The sequence below is a fragment of the Leptopilina boulardi genome, unplaced genomic scaffold, assembly GCF_019393585.1.
Source record: "Leptopilina boulardi isolate dan_hultmark-lab unplaced genomic scaffold, ZJU_Lbou_2.1 LbouV2_248, whole genome shotgun sequence".
NCBI lineage: Eukaryota > Metazoa > Arthropoda > Insecta > Hymenoptera > Figitidae > Leptopilina > Leptopilina boulardi.
The window spans coordinates 45824-69423 of record NW_026137805.1 but is presented as its reverse complement, the minus strand read 5'-3'; the positions used below and the strand labels follow the sequence as shown (position 1 = coordinate 69423).

Here is a 23600-nt window from a genome sequence, read left to right as displayed (position 1 = left end):
ATTCAATTAGAGAAATATTTTTTTTTATTTGAAACAGGAAATTTATTTATTACAAATTTTTAATAAATAAAATTAATAATAAATTATTGATAAAAAAAATAATAAATAAATTATAGATATAAATAAAATTAATAATAAATTATTGGTAAATAAACAATAAATAAAAATTTATAAATAAAATATTTTTGTTCCTTTTTTTTTTTTATTTTGAAATAAAAACAAAATTGAAATTTTATCATTTAGGCAAATAAAAAAAATTTGTTAAATTACTAAAATATTGTAATAAAAAAAATTTTTTTTCTGCTTACCCTCGTCGGGCAGGATGAGCGATCGCTTCAGCATAACTTGGCTGATTGTTCTGCTCGACTTTGGTCTCCGAATATGGATAGACAATCACGCTGGACCATTGGGAGGCTGGACGTTCCTCTTCGCTATGGGAACTACTCTCATAATCATTTGGACTATCTTCTTCACTTCTGGACAAAATAAATATGTTAAAAAAATGTTTTTTAAAATAAATAAAATAAAATAAATAGTTAAATAAATTTATAATTAAATAAATAAATATATAAATAAATAATTAAACAAATAAATACTTAGATAAATAAATATTTGTCTACTAAATAATTAATAAATACTATTTTTTTATATTATTATTATTATTATTATTATTATTATTATCAATTAATTAATATAAATATTTAAATAAATAAAAATTGAATAAAAAAATTGTTTTATAAAATTTAAATTATTAAAATTTTAAAAAAAACGGTAAAAAATTAATTAAAATTTGAAAAAATGGTTAATTTTAATAGAAAAATTTTTTTTTTCGCTATTTTTGAAATAAATACTAACCGATACATAAGACCGGTTGGATCTTCATAATCATGATCGCGGCTACGTTTTGGAGCACTCATTCCAGCGAGTGGATCCCATTCAGGAGTGGCGCGTGGACTGAGACTTGATGCTTGTTGATGACTTCCTCCGGGCATTTTTTTTCCTCGTCGCGAAATAGTGTATTGAAGAGGATCGTGGCCCTCTCTGCGAATCATTTCCGGTAAAATGCGTCTTCTTGCGTTTATAAACCAATTGCACACCTGCATCAGAAAAAAAAATAAATTTTTTTTTTTTTGCTTCAGAATTATTGTTACTCAATAATTTTATTAATAACTTAATAATAAATTTATTATTGAAAAAAAAAATTATTAAAAGTAATTTAATAAAAAATTATTTTTAATAATTTAATAAAGATGTAAACGAAATAAATAAATAAAGAATTATTAAAAATAACTGTTTATTATAAATAATTTAATAATAAATTATTATTATTTTATTGTTAATAAGAAATCAAAAAAAAAATAATTTCATATTAATAAACATTGTATATTATTTTTCTTGGCGATGAGAAAAGGAAAAAAAAATTATTATTTTTCTCCCCTGGAATCTGGACAAGTGCCAAAGGAGATGGTAAAAAAGGGAATTTGAAAAAAAAAAATATTTCAATAATAAAAGAAAGAAAAGAACTTGTATATAAAATGACCTATTGACACTTGCGACACTTTCATATTTATAATGTACAAGTTAATGATATTTGCTTTTTCTTTTTTGCGACAGCAAACGACATGTGTGTAATTATAATTATATAGAAGCGTGCTGGACCATGACGAAATTTTTTGCTACCAATATTATTTATCTCACTTTTATTTATTCCTTAAGGACGTTTGTTTTTATTTTTTTAATTCTTGTTTCATTTTTTTTTTCGATTTTAATAACAATTTTTTTTTGTAAAAAATTAAATTATTTTTAAATATAAAAATAATTAATAAAAAATTAATTTTAAATTAATTAATTCTATCTATTCTGTAATTTAAATAAAAAATAATAATTTTTAGGAAAAAATAATAATAAAATACAAAAATTTCAAATAATTTTTCATTGAAACAAAAAAAAAAAATTTGAAAAATATAGAAAATTCGATTAAATTAATAAATAACATTTTTGGAAATGTAAAATTATTTTGTTTGAAAATTATATATTCAAAAAAAAGAAAATACTGAATCTTTTTTGAAAATACAAAATTAGTAAAAATTAAAATGAGAAATATATAAAAAATAAAAATATAGAAAATTTGAAAAAAAAATACAAAAAATTGGAATAAATTAAACATTTTTGAAAAAGCAAAATAATTTTTTCTAGAAAATTATGTTTTCCCAAAAAAAAATTATTTTTTTGAAAATACAAAATTAGTAAAAATTAAAATGAAAAATATAGAACATTCATAAAAAAAAAAAAAAAAAATACAGAAAATTCGAATAAATTAATCATTTTTGAAAAAACAAAATTATTTTGCTAGAAAAAAATTTAAATTAAAAATAGAAAAATTAGAAACATAAAAAATTCATGAAAAATAGAGAAAATATAAAAAAATTAGAATAAATTGTGAAATAAAATTTTTGAAAAATCAAAATTATTTTGCCAAAAAATTATATATTAAAAAAAAAAAAAATTCTGAATATTTTTTGAAAATACAAAATTAGTAAAAATTAAAATGAGTAATATATAAAAAATAAAAATATAAAAAATTTGAAAAAAATACAGAAAATTCGAATAAATTAACCATTTTTGAAAAAACAAAATTATTTTGCTAGAAAAAAATTTAAATTAAAAACAGAAAAATTAGAAACATAGAAAATTCATGAAAAATACAGAAAATACAAAAAATTAGAATAAATTGCAAAATAAAATTTTTGAAAAATCAAAAATTATTTTGCCACTAAAATTATATATTCAAAAAAAAAATTCTGAATATTTTTTGAAAATAAAAAATTAATTATTAAAAATAAAATTCACTTTCCCTTGGGGAAAATAGAAAAATAAAATCATTAAAATAAACCAAATTATGAAGCAAAAAAAAATGACAATAAATATAAAATTAATAATAAATGGCAGAAAAAAAAATTATCAAATATAAAAAATTAAAAAAGAAATTAGAAACTTTCATTCACCTTTGATTTATCATCGTAATCGTCCTCAGAGATAAAAGCTAAAAATTTCACTTTACAAGATGAACAAATTTTCCCTTGCATCGGTAGAAGTTCAGATTTATATTTCAATTTCAAATGAATCTCATAAATATCATTCATTCTACGCGAATGATAATTCACTTGAAATGGATCACAGCACACTTCTACTTTTTCCTCAGTTGCCGATGATGATGATGATGACGATGATGATGATGATGAGGATGATGACGACGACGACGATGACGATGATGATGATTGTTTTTTCGACATTTTTCACAAATTTTTTTTTTTTTTTAATTAATTAAAATTAAGAAAATTAATTAAAAAAATGAAAATTAAAAATTTAATTTTATTCTTTAAAATAAAATCGAATGCAAACGGAGTCAAAAATTTTAAAACAAGTCTATATTATTCAGATAATGATAGTCAGAATAATACTGATGAAAATTTGCGTGAAACATCTCTATTTAATGACAACGGGGACCAATCATAGGTAAGAATTTTCCAAGGAGGTAGGGCCCAAAAATTTTATAAGGGTTTTCATCCCCACTCTTCAATGTGTTTAATGGGTTAATGTAAGTTAATTAGTCAAACCCACGAGTTCAACAAGACACACCCCCCATAGCAAAATCGAGTATAACTATTTTCTATGTAAAATAATTTTTCAAAATTATAAACAATTTTCTTTTTTAATAGGTAAAACGATTCGAAAAAAAAAATAAAAATTTTTTTAAATAAAATTTTAAAAATAAACAGTTTTATAATAATAATAATAATAATTATTATTATTATTATATTATTATTTAGCTTTACGAGAAAAAGAAATTAAATTATTTATTTCTTATAATAAATTTTGAAAATTATAAACAATTTTTTTTTGAATGAAACAATAATTTGCAGTGATTTTTTTGAAAAAAATAAACATTTTTTGATTATTATAACAAAAAAGTACATAGATTTTTTTTACTTTTTTTTTGAGAAAATTATTTATTTCTAGAAGTGAGATTAAATTTTCAAAAATTTTATTTTTTTTAAAATAAAAACATTTATTTTATGTAAATAAAAATTTCAAATTTTTAATAAAATTAGAAATTAAATATTTATTTATTTATAAAAATACCAAAAAAAAAAAAATATAAAAATTATTATTTTAATTGAAATTTAATTTAATTAATATCTTTCAATGTTACAAAGACAATTCGAATTTAATTTATTAATGTTAAATTAAATAAATAATAAAAAATTAATATATTGTAAAAAAAATCTTACAGAAAATATTTAAAAAAAAAAAACGAAAAACTTTTTCAAAATTTTAACAAAGAATTCAAAAATATTTAATAACAAAATTGCAAATGAAAAAATTTTTGAAAAAAAAATGAAATAAATATATAAAAAGAAACGTATCAAAAAACCTAAACGCAAAAAAATTTAATTTAAGTAAAAAAAAAAAAAAAATTTGTATATAAAATATTAGAAAATCATTTAAAATGATTTTAATCCAATTTGGATTCAAAATAAGTTTAAAGTAAATTAAAGAAAAATACTTTTTTAAAATTAATTTATTATAAAATAAAAATAAAAATTTCTTTAAAATCAAAAAACTACTTTTAATTTAATATACTATTTTAAAATCCGAATTTTTTTTTTGTTGAACTTTTCTCATATTTTTTGGCATTTGAAAAATTCTCTATATAATAATTACTAAAAATACTTAGCACCTGTATAATTATCAATGTTTGAAAACTATTTATACAGACTAATGATTCTAAAAGTCGAAAAGTCAAATTATAAATAGGATTTAAGTTAACATTATAACAAAATAATAGGAAAAATATTAAATCAGGTTATTTATGGTTGATAATTATTTTTAGGAAAAAAAGAAAAGGGTATTTTCAAAATACCACCATTTGAAAATTAAGTCAATTCACCCACTAAAACCCACCATTCATATAGTTTCATTCATATACAAGTACAAAAAAAGGACCCAACGACTTTCAAGAAAATTAAACACAATGAAAACTCATTAACTTCTACTTGCATAAATACCTGTACAGACTATTATTATATAAGGGAGAAAAATTTTGCAATGTTTCCCTCTTTTTCGGAACAAAGCAGCGAAACTCATTTGTTAATTTTGTATATATATACGTATAGTCCATTAACGATTGTTAAGATCGTTATCTTATGTGACAGTCTCCGTCAAACAAATTTTTATTCTATTGTCAAAATTTTCCAGAAAAAAAAATAATGAAAAATAAATAAATAAATAAATAAAATAAATTACAAAAAAAATAAATAAAATAATTATCTGGTCTTAATAATAAAAATTATTAAAATAAATTATTATTTTATTAATTTTTATTATTAAAACCAGAAAATTATTTTATTTTATTATTTACTTATTTTTTATTTAATTAATTTATTATTTATTTATTTTTTAATTTATTTTTTTTAGTATTTATTTATTATACATTTTTTTTAAAGGTCAAATTAATTAATAGTGAAAATAAATATTTCATTTATTAATAAAAAATTATTTACTATTTAAATTTTAATTAGTAAAAATTAGTTCACTAATTTATTCAAATTAGTAAAAATTAGTTCACTAATTTATTCAAATTAGTAAAAATTTTCACTAATTTTTTTTCGTAAATTTTACTATTTTATTAAGTCATATTTTTTTAAAATTTTAGTGAAAAATGACTAAAAATTAGAAATTTTCAATAATTTTTTTTTTTTAGTAAAATATTACTATTTGGATTTAGTAATATTTTTTTTTACTAAAATTTTAGTATCCCAAAAAAAACTAAAAAATTAATGAAAATTAACTAAAATCTATACTAATTTTCAGTAATTTTAAACTAAAATTTTAGTAAAAAAAAAAAAAAAATTACTGATTAAAATAGTTACTAAAAATTATTAAAATAATTACAAAAAAAAATTACTGAATAAAATAGTTACTAAAAATTATTAAAATAATTACAAAAAAAAAATTACCAACTAAATTTTCTTCTAGAATGAATTTAAAAAAAAAAAAAAAAAAAAAATTGGAAAAACCCAAACGGGATTTTCCGAACATTTAATATTTTCAGAGGCATAAAAGTATAAAATTCCCTCCAATTTCGAAATATATATATTTGAGAAAAAAATAAAAACCCGTCAATCTTGAATTTATTATGTCTTTGAGAAATAAACGCGTTTTCCTAAAATTTTTGTTAAAAATATAATACACACAATACAAATTACCATCTTTCGCAAAATTATTTTGAAATAATTGGCTAATCCTTCAGGCGCCGACCACCTTAATGGGCCTTAATAATTATGTCGTTAACGAGCGCATCGCACCCGGTTCGAATATATATATATATATTATAATTTTAAATCAATATAATGGACAAGTGAGACTTAATAATACTGTCAAACTAAGTATTTCTTTTGTCTGCAACCTGCTTTATTTTTCAGGACACAAGTCATAAATAAATTTATATATATAGATGATTATCTCAAAAATGCATCCAAAATATGAAAATTGAAATTATATTTGTCAAATTTTTTTTTGAATAATTAAGCGTCAAGTTTTACTAAATTTAATTATATTTAAATTAATTAAATTAAATTACATATTTTTTTTAAATGAAAAAAAAAAATTTTTTTTCCAAATAGGACAAAAAATTGACTAAAGTTTTAAAGAAATTCAATAAATTTTAATTTTTAACTGGTACATTTGACGAAGAATTCCCCACATGGGGCGTTCCACGTAAAATTTTCATTAAAATTTTTTTTTTCGCATTGATCATTTTTTTCAAAATCTTTACTAAATTTAATTATATTTAAATTATTAGAAATTACATACTTCTTCAAGTGAAGATTTATTTTTTTCCAAGTAGGACAAAAATTTACCAAAATTTCCAAGCAATTCAATAAATTTTTAATTTTTAACTGGTACATTTGACGAAGAATTCCCCACATGGGGCGTTCCATGTAAAATTTTCATTAAAACTTTTTTTTTTTGCATTGAATATTTTTTTCAAAATCTTTACTAAATTTAATTATATTTAAATTATTAGAAATTACATATTTCTTCAAGTGAAGATTTACTTTTTTTCCAAGTAAGACATAAATTTACCAAAATTTCCAAGCAATTCAATAAATTTTTAATTTTTAACCGGTACATTTGACGAAGAATTCCCCACATGGGGCGTTCCAGGTAAAAATTTCCTTACAAAAATTTTGTTTTGACTGGAATATTTTTTTTTTCAAAATCAGTACTAAATTTTATTATATTTATATTAATATAATTTTTTTTTTTATATTAATATTATATTTATATATTAATATAATTAAATTAAATATTTCTTCAAATGAATTAAAATTTACCTTCTTTCCAAGTGGGACAAAAATTTACCAAATTTTCTAAGAAATTCAATAAATTTTTAATTTTCAACTGGTACATTTGACAAAGAACTCCCCATATAGGGCGTTCCATGTAAAATGTTCCTAGAATTTTATTTTTTTTCGACGAAAATTTTTATAAAATTCTTTATAAATGTTAATGGAAGGTTAATTTTTGAACAAAAATAATTTTTTACATCTGCAGAACTTAAATATTTTTTTAAAAAATTTTTTTTCTCACGTCAAAAATGTTTTCGAAAAAAGTTTAATATATTGAATATTGATTTAAAGATATATTATTAAAATTCAAATAGCATTACGTATTTTATGTTGTATAATAATTTTAGTTTAACGTTGTGCAAAATAAATAAATTTACAACGTGACAATATAAAAATTTGTAAAATATTATAATATATTGTAATCTAAACATTTTTTTTTATTAACATTAACTAAAAATTAATATTAACTTTTGTGTCAATAGTACCGTAATTGTTACATTAGAGTATGGTAATTTTTACATTACAGTATTGTAATTTTTATCTCACTGTATTGTAATTATTTACAGTTTAGTATGGTAAATTTTACTTTACACTATACTGAGTATATAAATAACTATACATTTTAGTATGGTAAATTTTACAAAAGTCTATATTAAATTTTCCTCTACTGTATGGTAATTTTTACAAAACTCTATATTAAATTTTCCTCTACTGTATGGTAATTTTTACAAAACTCTATATTAAGGTATCACATCGGCACTAATCGGAGTCAAAAGTTTGTAGCTCGCATTACTACTTCCCGCAGTATACTTTCGTCCTCAACTCCCTATACTCTCAGCCCATACTGTACCTACTTCTACAAATACACTCGTACACGTATACCCCACACTAGCAGCGATTGGAAGGAGTAGGAGGTTTGACAACGTCGCTATAAGTCTCGCTTTGACTACTGTGGACTACTGTCTCTCTCTAACTAATGTTACCATCCTGCGATGTTGCCACATCAAAGTGGCGGGTGTGCTATATATTGCAAATGACGTCATGAAATAGAATTTTTAATTTATAATTACAAATAAACGGCACGGTAAATTATAAATTTCTTTGTATATTTTAGTTCCAAATTTATTCGTGAATTCAACATTAGTTTTTGAAAAAAATTTATAGAAAACTTCTGATGATATTTATGAAAATGTACTTCTCCCCCATACATTAGTCCCGTCTCCCATGCAAAATAAGCAACTTTGATTGCTAATATCTCTGGTTTCGTACGGCGAAAATTCTTCATATTTTGCAAATTTGTCAAGAATGATAATAAGAACATATGGTAAAATTTTCAAGAAAATCTATAGAAAACGGTTTTACCGATGTGATACCTTAAATTTTCCTCTACTGTATGGTAATTTTTACCAAAACTTAGCAAAAAAAAAAATAATAATAAAAAGCGAAAATTAAACATAAAAATTTGAATAAAATTGTAGAAAAATAATTTTTTAAAAATATAAATTATAATTTTTGAGTTTTAATACCTGTAAAACAGTGAGATTTGCTTCTTGACTGAGGGTGAGTTTTTCACTATCACTGGGATATGCATTGTACCTGTGCTCGTATAGCCATCTTTTTAAAATTTTTACCGAATGTTTCGGTAAATTTCCCCTACGTTTTCGTACGGAATGCGTTCCGGAATGATGTAAAATTCCAGAATGACCCTTGCCACGTATTGTCGCGGAATCCTGCTCCGCGTCCGATCCACTTTGATCGTCATCAGTGCTGCTCGACGATGGAAAGCGATCTCTCGCTGAAAAAAAAAGAAAATTAATTAACTTTCACTATATTTTCATTTTATTATTATTATTATTATTATTATTATTATTGTGTAAATTAAAAAATAAATTTTATAATTTTGGAATTATTTTCAAATTTTTGTAATGAAACATAACCTTAAATAAGTGCAAGTTACCGACTGATTATTCTCCATGGGTAACAAGAAAAAATTAATTGTAAACCTAACCTCAAAAAAAAAATACAAGTTACCGACTGAGTATTCTTCAAAGATAATAGTAAAAATGACTTGTAAACCTAACCTTAAAAAAATGCAAATAGCAGTAAAAAAACATTTTCCAATTGAATTGAATAACAGAAAATTGTTAAAAAAACAGATTTAACATTAGATAAAAGACATATTCAAATCGCAATGTAATTTTCCCTTCGTTTCCAGGTTGCTAAGAAAAAAAAAACAAAAAACTATTGACAAGAAAATGTAATTTAGCCAATTTTTACTTTGTTGCCAAGTTACAAAGAAACAAAACAAGAATTCAGTATATTAAAAAATAGTAAGAATACTTTTTTTTTTTATTTAAAACCATCAACAACATTTTGAATTTATATAAAAATCATTTCTCAGTGAATTATTGTTTGACAAGATCAATAAAAAAAATTTTCAACAGAAAATAGATATTCTAAGAAAAAAGAAAATGAATTTTTAAAATAATATTTATATATACAATATTAAAAAAAAGGAGTGAAATTATTAATAATTCATAAAATAAGTAAAAACGTATAGTTGAAGAAACAAAAAATAAACCGTATAACTAATTGCAGTTTAATATGTAAATTAATGTTTATCGGAAATATTCTTATATAAAAGAATGATTATTATACAATGTAAGAATGAGAGTGGAAAAAAATCGTTTAATATATAGAAATTCATATATAGTTTTATTTTATTTATTCATTGTAATAACAGCAAAAAAAATGATTCAGCGATAAATTAACCTATTGATTGTTTATCTTGAAGGACTTAATTTTCTATATATTTTTTTTTTTAAAAACGCTTATATAATTATTTTTTAACTTGCTGTATTTTATTTTCCATAAAATTTTATAATTTAATTTTTTTTATTGATTTTATTTATTTAAATTTTTTATTGTTTTTATTTATTTAATTTAATTTTGTCATTATTTTAATCTATTTTTTTTTTCTAAATTTATAGTATTCCTTTTTTCGTTTGCTTCAATTTTTTAGTATTATTATTTCTCGTAGTCATTTAATCACGTGCGGGAAATTAATAATATGATCTACTTATTAATCCTTTTGCTCTCACGCTTCCTCCAATTAGCCTATTATTTCAAGGAAAATAAACCTATTTCCAATTAATGTCAACTAGAACAATTTTTTTTTTGAAATACATTTTAAGAAATTTTATTTTTATCAAAGGAAGAGAAAATTGCATGTAGAATATTAATTTATTTTTTTCTGTATTATTATAATTATATTACTATTATTGTTATTATTATTATTACTATTTTTTACTAGATATTTTTACTATTATTATTACTATTACTATTTTTTACTATTTATTTTTACTATTATTATTACTATTACTATTTTTTACTATTTATTTTTACTATTATTATTACTATTTTTTACTATTTATTTTTACTATTATTATCACTATTACTATTTTTTACTATTTATTTTTACTATTATTATTACTATTACTATTTATTTTTACTATTATTATTACTATTACTATTTTTTACTATTTATTTTTACTATTATTATTACTATTACTATTTTTTAATATATATTTTTACTATTGTAATTACTATTATTATTGTTATTATTATTAGTATTATGATTATTACTATTAAATTATCCAATTTTTATAATAGTACTAACTATTTAATTAAACAATCGAGAATAAATTTTGAATATAAAGAAAAAAATTCTACCGGACCTGGACTTGAACCCTCGATCCCAATAACACAAGTCGGGTGCTCTATCCACTAAGCTATTCTAACATAACGAGTGTAAAGGACAATTTTCTTGCTTTTTTTGTATTCTTTTAATAAAAAATACTGCGTAATATATAATTCCAACATTTTAAAGCAATTGATAGTCATAATAATATTTAAAAAAAAAATTTTAGACATAAATTGAAAAAAAAGAGAAAACAGTTTATTTGGCACAAAGTGGAAAAAGTATTACTAAGGGGATGAAATCAATTACTCTTTTTTTCTTTTCTTTTTTTTTTTTTTGACAGGATTTAGAAAGTTGGTGAAAATCGCGTGCGAGCAACAACACACTAGATATAACAAACGGATGCCAGTTTGTTTTTATCGATCTATCGTCGACGTTGACCACGTTCAATCGAGTATTTGGGTTAAAATTCGCGCGCAAATAGGTCGTTGGTGGGGTGGGGGGTACTTGACCCGACCGAGAAAACAATCATGCCATAGGCTACGAATCATCTTCCATTTATGAATTCACATATATATATATATATATATATATATATATATACATTACAGTTTGAAAATAAAACTAAAAATTAGGATATGGATAAAATTTGTAATATTTTGTAATATTTTGAAAATATTAAAAAAAAAAAATTATTTTCGAAATTTATTTATTTAAAAAATTTTCGTTAATTTTCCCGCCAAGTAATAATGATAAACTGAAAAAATCTATAAATAAGGAAACTAAAATAAAAAAGTAATTAATAATTTTTGTAATAAAAATAATAGAAAATAATTTTTAAAAAAAGTAATAAATAAAAGCAAAAAAAATAAATAACAAAAGAATATTAAAATAACGAAAGAACTGTTAATAAAAATAATATGACAGTTGAAAAAATAAAAAAAAAAAATTACATTTGTGAGGATTCGAACACTTGCTTCTAGTTTCACAGTCAAGCGCCTAAGTAGCCAGGCCACCGGCACATAGACCGAGGAAAATTCTCTAAATTTTTCAATTCTCATTTACAGAATCAAAAATTATGGTAAAAACAATAAGACTAAAACATCAGCTAACTAAAAACAACGGCTTCTTCAAAGGGAAATTGTTGTCGAGAAGATATAAATTAAATTGAGTGTGAAGTTTCATGATTTGTCGTGTCAAGAGAGAAAGAGAGAGAGAGAGAGAGAGAGAGAGAGAGAGAGGAAAATTGGCAGAACTCCCAAGTGTCATTACACTCTCCTACATTTCCGTGTATCATACTCGAAGTAATATAATATTTTTTTTCCATTTCCTCACACTAATAAAAAATTAATTTTTTAAGAAACTATAATCAAAACAAGTATAAACAAAAAATCTCATAAAAAATGAATATTTGTTTTTGAAAATACAAAAACGAAATTTGAAAAAATGAAAATTTGCCAATGAATGCATATTTTATGACAGGTATTTAATACAATTATTGCATGTGCGTAACAAGTAAGAGTAATATTGAAGGAAGAAGAAGATGATGATGAAGAAGAAGAAGAGAAGAGATTCGCTCGTTCCGAAAATAAACGTGGCGGCAGCTGTCGTGTTTCCGTATTTAGCTTGGATATGTGGGACTGACTCAAGAGAGACAGAGACAGAGATAGAGAGAGACTCAGAAAGACGTCACAGGTCATTTGACATTTAATACTCCACGTGTTCTATACTCTTGAGAGAGAGTCCAGTTGATGGATTTGGCTATATATATATACATATTTATATGCATTGTCTAGTGTTAAAAAAATTAACAAATTTTCACTTCATTCTAAATTTTTCAACGAAAAGAAAAATTCATGAATGAATCTATTTTGAGAAAATAGACATTAATGACAAAAAAAAAATTCTACTGTCAATCAAAAAATAATTTATGAATTAATAACAATAATAATAAAAAAAAGCTAATAGTAATAGTAATAATAATAATAATAATAAAACAGTATAGTAATTATTACTGAACAGTATAAAAATTATTACTAAACAGTATAGTAATTATTACTGAACAGTACAGAAATTTTTACCAAACAGTATAGTAATTATTACTGAACAGTACAGAAATTTTTACCAAACAGTATAGTAATTATTACTGAACAGTACAGTAATTTTTACCAAACAGTATAGTAATTATTACTGAACAGTACAGTAATTTTTACCAAACAGTATAGTAATTATTACTGATCAGTATGGTAATTTTTACCAAACCGTATAAAAATTATTTCTAAACAGTAAAGTAATAATAATAATAATAATAACCAGAAATAATGAACGAAAAATAAATATCCATATTTTTGTTATCTAAAACCAAGACACAAGTTCGATTCAGTCAAAAAATGATGTTTGCATTATTGCTAAAAACGCAGATTGCGGGCCAATGATTTATCGCAAACTTGAGATTGTATTATTTTTTTAGTAGGTTAATTGAGATAAATATAACCGATAAGACTAATAACCGGCATAATATGTGCGTCTGACATATTTCTTATCGTCATCAAAAATTATTATCTCTTTCAATCAGAATTATTCGCACACATGACAAAATGAATTGTCAAATAAAGAAAATCTATTTCCTCATATATATAAGACATATATTTTTTATGCAATCCTTATATACGATAACAATACCATATATATAATTTGAATTTACGTTCCGTAAAGAGATTATTTTTCATAATGTAAATTTTTAATTGTAAATTATAATAAAATAACATTGTAACTTTTACAAAACAAATATGGTAAATATTACAATGAATTGTATAGTAATTTTTACTCAACTATGTAGTAATTTTTACTCAACAGTATGGTAATTTTTACTAAACAGTATAATAATTTTATTTCAACAGTATATTAATATTTACTAAACAGTATAGTAATTTTTACTCAACATTATAATTATTCTATTTAACTGTTTAGTAATTCAAGAGTATAGTAATTTTTACAAAACAGTAAGTTTTAATTCTTTATAAATTTAATTAGTCAATAAATAAATATTAAATAAAAAAAGATTAATAAAAATATTTTTTTTCTAGTTAAATATTTTTTTTTTTAATTCTCAAAATAGAAAAATCATTTCCATCTAAATCGTTATGGGAAAAAATAATTGTATCCCTTTTGTTTTTAATATCTTTTGAAAATTATTAGATGCAAAAAAAAAGAGTGATTACCATTTCTAAGAAAGAGATTTCTTCACAAGTATATAGAGAAGTATAGTAGCAGTACATAGTAGTATTTAAAATTGTAAATGTCGACGTGTTTGAGGCGTGAATGGCGGAAACCGAAACTGTTTGACTGAAGAATTTCCATTTGGCAGGTTCGGAGGTTAATGTAGAAAAAGAGAAATATTCTATCGTTTGTCGAAGGTGAAGGTAGGTAGCGGTTATTATCGTGGAAAAAAAAGAATAAAGTAAAGAAAGAAAAAAAAAAAGAAAAAAAAAAACTTTGAAAACCTTTAAACCGGTTCGACTGCGAATTGATCTCTTTAACATTTAAATATTAACCGCACGGTTATAGTCTGCGAATTAATACGAACAAATGTTACGAATTTTTTTTTTTGTTTTTTTATTTTATTTTTATTTCTGTAGGAATTGCTTTTTCATTCAAAGTAAGAAAGTTCCTAGCAATGCTAATAAGACAAAAGTCTTAAGGTCAACGAGTTTATACACTCTTCCTTTTTTTTCTTTTTTTTTTTTTTTTAATTCGTTCCTGACTTCTTAATCAAGTCACTTCACTTTTTTACTCAATTATTCTGTAATTTATAATCCACTTAATAGAATTTCCATTCTCTTTTTAATTTTGTGCCGCTTTTAATTTATGACCTTAAAATAAATAACTCGATTTTATTGTTAAAATTCATCAAATTTATAATATTAGCTAAATAAATATATTTACTAAAGAAATTTTTAAAAAATATATTTCCGATTAATTATTATTATTTACTACTATTTATAATATTAAATATAGTAATTTTACTTATTAGTATATTATTTTTTACTAAACAGTATAGTAATTTTTACTCAACATTATACTAACACAACCGTATAGTAATTTTTTACTAAACAGTATAGTAAATTTTTTTACTAAACAGTATAATAATTTTATTCCACTATGTAGTTATTTTTACTCAATAGTATAATAATTTTTAATCAACAGTATAGTAATTATTACTGAACAGTATGGTAATTATTACTGAACAGTATGGTAATCTTTACTAAACAGTACATTAACACATCCGTACACTGTAAAAACTGGCCGTCGTAAAAGTGCAAAAAACGTCTTGTTTTAAGACTTTTTTCGTGTCTAAGACAACAAATGTGTCTTAAAACAAGAAGTTTTTTGCACTTTTTAAGACAGCTAGTTTTTGCAGTGTATTTTAATTTATACTACACAGTATAGTAATTTTTATTAAACAGTATATTAATTTTATTCAACTGTATAGTAATCATTACTGAACAGTATAGTAATTTTTTTTACTAAACAGTATATTAATTTTATTCAGCTGTATAGTAATCATTACTGAACAGTATAGTAATTTTTTACTAAACAGTATATTAATTTTATTCAACTGTATAGTAATCATTACTGAACAGTATAGTAATTTTTTTTACTAAACAGTATAATAATTAAAAAAAAAATGTTTTTTTTCTTAATTTTAATGAAAAGCACAATAAGTAATTATGTTATTAATGCGATAAAATGATTGGCATAAATTTTCCGAGTTGGAGAATCGCTTGAATGATGACAAGCTGAGGAAACATAAGAGAGAGACGAATGAGACGACATGATAAATGTTTTAGAAAGAAGATGTCTGTCAGTATAATGATCAGTGTATAACGAAGAGACGAGCCTCGCACAGCCATTGGTTCATTGCACAACGGTACGCAATTCTATACAACTATAAACTGGAAGTCCTTCTCTCTATTATAAATGTCGTTTTTCATTCAGATTAAAATTATGTCACGTGGAAAAAGCTTTACGTCGTCGTATAGTACAATACAAAGAAGAAAAAAAAAGCGAACGGAAACAAATCCACATTTTCCGCTATTAATTATTTTTACATCTTGCGACAAAAGAAAAAACAAATAATTTTTTTTTATTTTTAAATAAAAATTCCTAATATATAAATTAATTTTCATAAATAATATTAAGAATAAGACTTTTAAGTAAATTATTTACTTTTTAAATAGATAGAAAAAAAAATGAAACTCTATCTGGAATCGAACCCTTACACATCAGTTTCACAATCGGGTGCCTTTTACCCTTGGCTAATTTAAACATCTTTAGTTTTTTTTTTTTTGTTAATTTTTATTTATTTTCTGTTTTGAAAAGACCAAAAAATTGAAATTCTATAGAATAACAATAATAATGCTAATAAATAAAATAACTAAGAGTAGAAAAAAATTTTAAGTTATTTGAAAAAAAAAAAAAAAAAATTACATTCCATAATTGGAAAAATGTCCTTGGTCCTAAATTTCAAAGTGAAGCCTAGTCTCTTTCTCTCTGTCTCAGTTGCCAGATCGTGAATCAATTTAATAATGCAATGTTCGCTACGGCTCGTCTCTCCTGGCACTCCTGACAGACCTTGAGTCCTCTGCACTCTAACTTTAAATTTACACGCGGAGAAATCCCTCAATTCATTTGCAAATGTAGAGAGCCGACGAAAACCGGTCAATTTAACTACAAATTATAATTTATCACCGCACTTAAATTTATTAATATCAACATCGCGATCTTAAAATAGGAGTGAATTTCAAGATTTTTTTTTTAATCACCCTCTTCTTTTTTAAATTTATTATTATTATATTATTACTATTATTATTGATTACATTATAATACAAATTTATTATACTATATAACATAACCTTAAATTTTACCTAGTAGTTAATATATCATAATGATAGTAAAACCTAACCTAAAAAATTCACTTTAAAACATGACATTTCATTCATAAAGAGCAAAAGTACAATTTTCTCAACAAGAAACTAAGAATTTTCCACTCAATGATATATGTGCGTATAAATATAGTAAAACTGCAGTGAAAGCGTTTCCGTAATATTGTATCTTTTTTTGTAAAAAAAAAAAGTATACCGATTGGATGTTATCAAACGAGAGAGAAAGATGAATAATTATAACGATGACTCGGCAAATTTGAATAACTGATTCCATCAGCGCGAGTCTCGAGATTTGACATATATAATCAGGGGCGAGGGGTGGGATAGGAAAAATGGTCTAGTGTGATGACAAGAAAACAAACATATAGTTCATATTCACAATGATATTAAAATGTATAATGTTCAAAGATATCAATGAAATTTTTGTATTTTAATTTTTTCTTCTTTTTAAAGATAATAATATTATTCTATTATTATCCATCCTAACAAAATTCAAAAATATATTTTTTATTCCAGAGCGATAACTTTATTCATTTATTATTATTATTATTTATTTTATTATTACTATTGTTATTACTATTATTATTACTATTTTAAAATTAATTATAAAAAAAATTACAAAATTAAGCTAATAAAATTAAAAAAAAAAAATTCCAGTCAAGGAGATTCGAACCCTCGCTTCAAAGTTGTATAGTCGGGTACCTAACACCCTAGGCCAACGACACGTGAATTAGTCAAAAGTTTCTAAATTCTCAATTTTCCATACTTTACATTCAAAGAAAAAATACAAAATCAAGGAAAAATTAAATAAGAACTTGAGACAACGAATTACAATGTTATAATTAACAAGAAATAAAAAATAATTGACAAGAAATTTCAATACTCGAGATGAAATTAAAAGAACGATAAACATATAGTATAATTAAGATATACTTGAATATATATATGAAATTACAATACCAACGATAAAATACAAACTAACATAAAAAGTGAAATAATATTCAGAATTCCTTAGATAAAATCTGGATAAATATTGAAAATCATCATTATAATTAAGATAATTAAACTAAAATTCAGATACAAAAGTATAAATTTATCGATTTCATTTTGAGAATATATTTAAAAATATTCTTAAAATTAAATCCAACTTGGAGATAAAATTAAAAAAAAAAAAAAAAAAAAAAACCAATCAGAATCAGATAAAAAATAATCTGTCCAATGAGAAAATTTTAAAACAGGTTAAGTAAAAAAAAAGTATCAGAATAAGACAAGTTCAAATTAAAGGTTAGATAAAAAAAAGTACACCAAAAAAAAGTAGAAAAAAAATAGATAAAAAAAACCCTAATTTTTCAAAACAGATATAATTTTACGAGATGCTTAACGCGATATAGGATCATAAATATATATATATATATATAAGAGAAACGTATAGTGTCATTGGGAAGAAGAAAGATGAAGTTAAAAGTATTTGTTTGGTCCCGCATATATGTGTCTCAAGATACATATATATATATATATATACACTACAAACTGGTAAAGTAATTGAACTCAGTTGACTTTAGAATCGCGTTGACTGGTTCGCATTCTGAACTGTGTCTAACGTTTCGTGCGGCAATAATTCTCAACAACTCAAGTTCACCTTCGGGAGAAACTCGACGATGCGAAAAACGAACGAGGACGAACAAGGAGTGTATGTATGTATGTATGTATATGTGCAGTGTTTGTCAGCAAAATGGCCTCAGGGCTATTCAATATTTTTACCTATATATAATAATAATATCAAACTAAACACAACTATCTCAAGGAATTTATCCAAAGACCTAATTACAAGATTGCTGAATATCAAATAAGAATCTCTTCAGAAGAACATTTTTTATGTTTAGTATTTTACTGCTTTGTACTATAATATACTATAGTATAATATAATATACTATGCTATAGTATAATATAGTAACTTATGGTATAGTAACGCATCATATAGTACCGTACAGTATAGTATTTTATAGTGTAGTATATAGTACACTATACTATATTTTACTATACTATGCGTTATTGTACTATAAGTTACAACACTATGCGTTACTGTACTATACGTTACTATACTACTATTCGTAACTGTACTATAAGTTACTGTACTATAAGTCACTATACTGTACGTTACTGCACTGTAAGTTATTATACTATGCGTTACTATACTATATTTTGCTATACTATAAGTCACTATACTATGCGTTCATATACTATGCGTTACTGTACTATATGTTACTATACTACTATGCGTTACTGAACTATACTTTACTGTACTACTATGCGTTACTATACCCTACGTTACTATACTACTATGCGTTACTATACTATGCGTTATTGTACTATACGTTACTATACTATGCGTTACTGTACTGTACGTTACTATATTATGCGATACTGTAGCATACGTTACTATACTACTATGCGTTAATGAACTATACTTTACTATACTACTATGCGTTACTATACCCTACGTTACTATACTACTATGCGTTACTATATATGCGTTATAGTACTATACGTTACTATACTACTATGCGTTACTGCACTATACGTTACTGTACTATGTGTTACTGTACTGTACGTTACTATACTATGCGTTACTGAACTATACTTTACTATACTACTATGCGTTACTATACTATTATACGTTACTATACTATGCGTTACTGTACTGTACGTTACTATACTATGCGTAACTGAACTATACTTTACTATACTACTATGCGTTACTATACTATTATACGTTACTATACTATACGTTACTGTACTGTACGTTACTATACTATGCGTTACTGTAGTATACGTTACTATACTACTATGCGTTACTGCACTATACGTTACTATACTATGCGCTACTGTACTATACGTTACTATAGTATGCGTTACTGTACTATATGTTACTATACTACTATGCGTTACTATACTACGCGTTACTGTAATACTATGCGTTACTGTACTATACGTTACTATAGTATGCGTTACTGTATTATACGTTACTATACTACTATGCGTTACTGTAATACTATGCGTTACTGTACTATAAGTCAAGTTACTGTACTGTAAGTTACTATACTATATTTTAATATACTATGCGTTACTGTACTATAAGTCACTATACTATGCGTTACTGTACTGTAAGTTATTATACTATGTGTTACTCTACTGTAAGTTATTATACTATGCGTTACTATACTATATTTTACTATACTATAAGTTACTATACTATAGTATGCTATAGTATGGTAACTTATAGTATTGTATAGTAACGAATAGTATAGAAAAACGTAGTACAGTAACGCATAATGTAGTATACTGTAGCAAAATGTGTTTTTTTTAGGTTATGTACACCCATTCTTTTTAAGAGTGCAAAGGCACATGATCCTTGTTTGTCAAGACATTACTAAAGAGGTTAATTGTTTGTATACATGTACTCTAATTGCTATTTAGAAAGAATTTTCCTTTTTTATTGTTGTTTTTGTTATTATTATTGTTACTCTTATTACAAGACTTAAATCCGTCATATATATATATTAAATTGATCCCGCAATCGTTAACTATATACTGACGAGCAACAATATTGCATATGTATTTGTATATGTAATCGACTGTATTCAATGCAAAACAAGGAGGCGCCGCGTGCGCAAGCAGATGTCAAGGAGGTTATAGCATTAGGGTGAACACCACTGCTTCATTTTTATATAGACAGTGTTCACAAAAAAAAATTATTCTTATTCCTTTTATTATTATCACATATACCTCTATATATGAAATCAAATTATTTTATTTCAAAATCATTTGTCTTGACTTTTACAACAACCAGCTGCTTTCGTTCTTTCGCTGCATTAAGAGAATAAGAATAAAGAAACAAAACAGAAGAAGAAGAAGAAAAAAAGAGAGGGACAGGTGTTGTTCGTTACAGAGAGTTAATTATGCGTCATGTGCGATTTAAAAAAAAAGAAAAAAAAAAAAAAAAAAAAGATAAAAGAAAACACAGAGAAAATTCGTGCAAATCACCAGAGCTTATAATTGCCAAAATTTGATTTGTCATTATGGGATAAATATTCGAATAAGTTAACAGAGAATGTACAATGAGAATCAAAATGAAAATAGTGAAATTATGTTTTTTATTTTTAAATTCAAAGAAGGAAGTGTATTTTAAAATTTTAGTATAATTTAATATGTAACGGATTATAAAAGAGAGCGTAATTTTTTAATCCATAATTCTTTTATCTTAAGAAGACGTTTGAATGGTTTCAAATGAATAATAAAAATTTAATTCTAGGAATGCCTTAAAAGTAGGTCGTCGAAATTTTAATCCGACTCTTAAAATTCGTTTGAAATTTAACTAAACATATATTTGCTTCGTTATTGTTAATAACGTTTTAATTAATTATAATATTGTCTAAATAATTTTATCGTAATTTTTGATAAGGTATAACATTTTACCTCAAAAAAGCAATCGAATATTAAAAATACAACGAATTTTAAATGTAGCATAATTTTTGGGCATAATAAATAAAAATCGAAAGAATTGAAATTTAGAATTTAAAAAAAAATAAGAAGAAAAATCCAAACTTCTTTTTTTTTTTTGAAGTAAAATAAGAAAAAAGAATTTGACAGCGAAAAAAGTGAAACCGCGCGTCTTTTTCTCCATTCCAACAAACAGCAGTTAACATTTAGCAACCACGTGGCGAGCGGCTGGATTTCTGGATACGGGGTCCACATGCCTTTCAACAAGGCAGACTCGCGCGTATCGAGCACGTTTTTCCCATCGCGACAACCGTTTCATTGATAGAAAAATAATGAAAACGAGACATATACAAAACTTTCCGCCTGTTTTCTCCTATTACAAAAAAGAAAATAAAAAACAAATCATAAATTTTTTTTTTTATCTGTAAATAAATGTCAAATAAAAATTTTTAATTTTCCCTTTTTTCAAAATTTTTTGAATATAAAAAACAAAATCAAACACATAAATCAATGACGTAAAAGAAAAGGAGATCGTTATAAATGAACCATATAGCGATCAGCAATGGATGTCGAGAACAAAGGTCCGTTTCTGAACTTCCGTTGGCCTTTGAATCACGTTAAGAACCGGAAAACCTATCTCGAATAACAGCAAGAGTGACAAATTTTTTTTTTTTTTTTAAGAAATATGTCATAATTTTATTTTTATTAATAATTTTATTTGGGTTTCTTTAATTTGTTTTCCTTTTTTTCTTTTAGTATGAAAAAATGATTATGTATTTTAAATGTGACGAATGAAATGAATTTAATAAAAATAAAAGCCGTAAGTGTTGATGTCCTTTTAAATATAGCACTTGTATTAAAATACAAAACTAATATATGTGTTTCACTTTTTATATATTTATGTGTTAGTATGTATATACAGTGACGATGGATCATTGATATATCAAAGTTCATTCAAATTACTTTGTGTCACGATTGCCATTAATTTAGGCGATTTATGAAATAAGGTTCGTGTCAAATGTTTCGTCTGGTATGTTTAACGGAAAAAGGTTGTTTATAATAATACTAAACGAAAATTTATAAGAAATTATTCAGAAAATTATATATATAAATATCCATAGATAATTGTGAATAATATTTATTATTGCTGTATGCTTAAAAATCACTAAGGAATGACAAAAAATAATAATCCTAAGTATTAATGGAAAACAATACTAAGGAATATCCGAAATTAATGCTAAAGAATATCCAAAATTAATGCTAACGAATAACGGAAAACAATGCTAAGGAATATCCAAAATTAATGCTAAAAAATATCCAAAATTAATGCTAAGGAGTAACAAAATTTAATGCTAAAGAATTAATGCTAAAGAATTTCAAAAATTATTGCTAAGGAATAACGAAAAATAATGCTAAGAATTAACGGGAAACAATGCTAAGGAATATCTAAAATTATTGCTAAGGAATAATGGAAAACAATGCTAAGGAATATCCAAAATTAATGCTAAAGAATTTTAAAAATTAATGCTAAGGAATAACTAAAATTAATGCTAAAGAATATCCGAAATTAATGCTAAGGAATATCCAAAATTACTGTTAAGAAATAACGAAAATTAATGCTAAGGAAATAAGCTCAATAATAATCATATGCATTTGAAAACAATTTGAATAATAATCACATCTTGACAAGTCACATGGACAGAAGAAGAAGTAGGTCACAAAATTCTAAAACCATAAAAGGCGGGAATTTACGAGAAGATTCGGAGAATGTACAACAATATATATGTCTAAGGGTAAACAACCCTCGGCTTTGAAGAAGAAAGGAAGGGGATTGACAGCTGCAAGGACTTGCTTTACTACCTGGTGAAAGATTCATCGAATTTTGCGAACACTCTCCTTATAATAAGTACTGCTTTTGTACTTTGCTTTTTTACTTTTTGTAAATACTTTTTTTTTGCTTCTATATACTTTTCTACTTTGTATATATGCTTTTTTACTTTGTATATGCTTTTCTATATTTGTATATATGTATTTATATGT

At 23.6% G+C, this 23600-nt stretch overlaps 1 protein-coding gene across 4 annotated transcripts in view; it reads right to left on the bottom strand.

Annotated features, from left to right (window-relative positions):
* The window catches only part of LOC127280459 (homeobox protein TGIF2-like), a 73059-nt gene that overhangs the window by 4845 nt on the left and 44614 nt on the right, over nucleotides 1–23600 (bottom strand). For 2 of the 4 annotated variants that reach the window (XM_051303441.1, XM_051303444.1), the window contains 3 exons: nucleotides 8942–9210; nucleotides 856–1097; nucleotides 309–476 (listed from right to left, as the gene is read on the bottom strand). In XM_051303441.1, the coding sequence (XP_051159398.1) occupies nucleotides 309–476; nucleotides 856–1097; nucleotides 8942–9210 (679 nt within the window). Of the gene's footprint in view, nucleotides 1–308; nucleotides 477–855; nucleotides 1098–3005; nucleotides 3446–8941; nucleotides 9211–23600 lie in introns of those variants that run through there. The other 2 variants (XM_051303443.1, XM_051303445.1) reach the window with 2 other exon arrangements.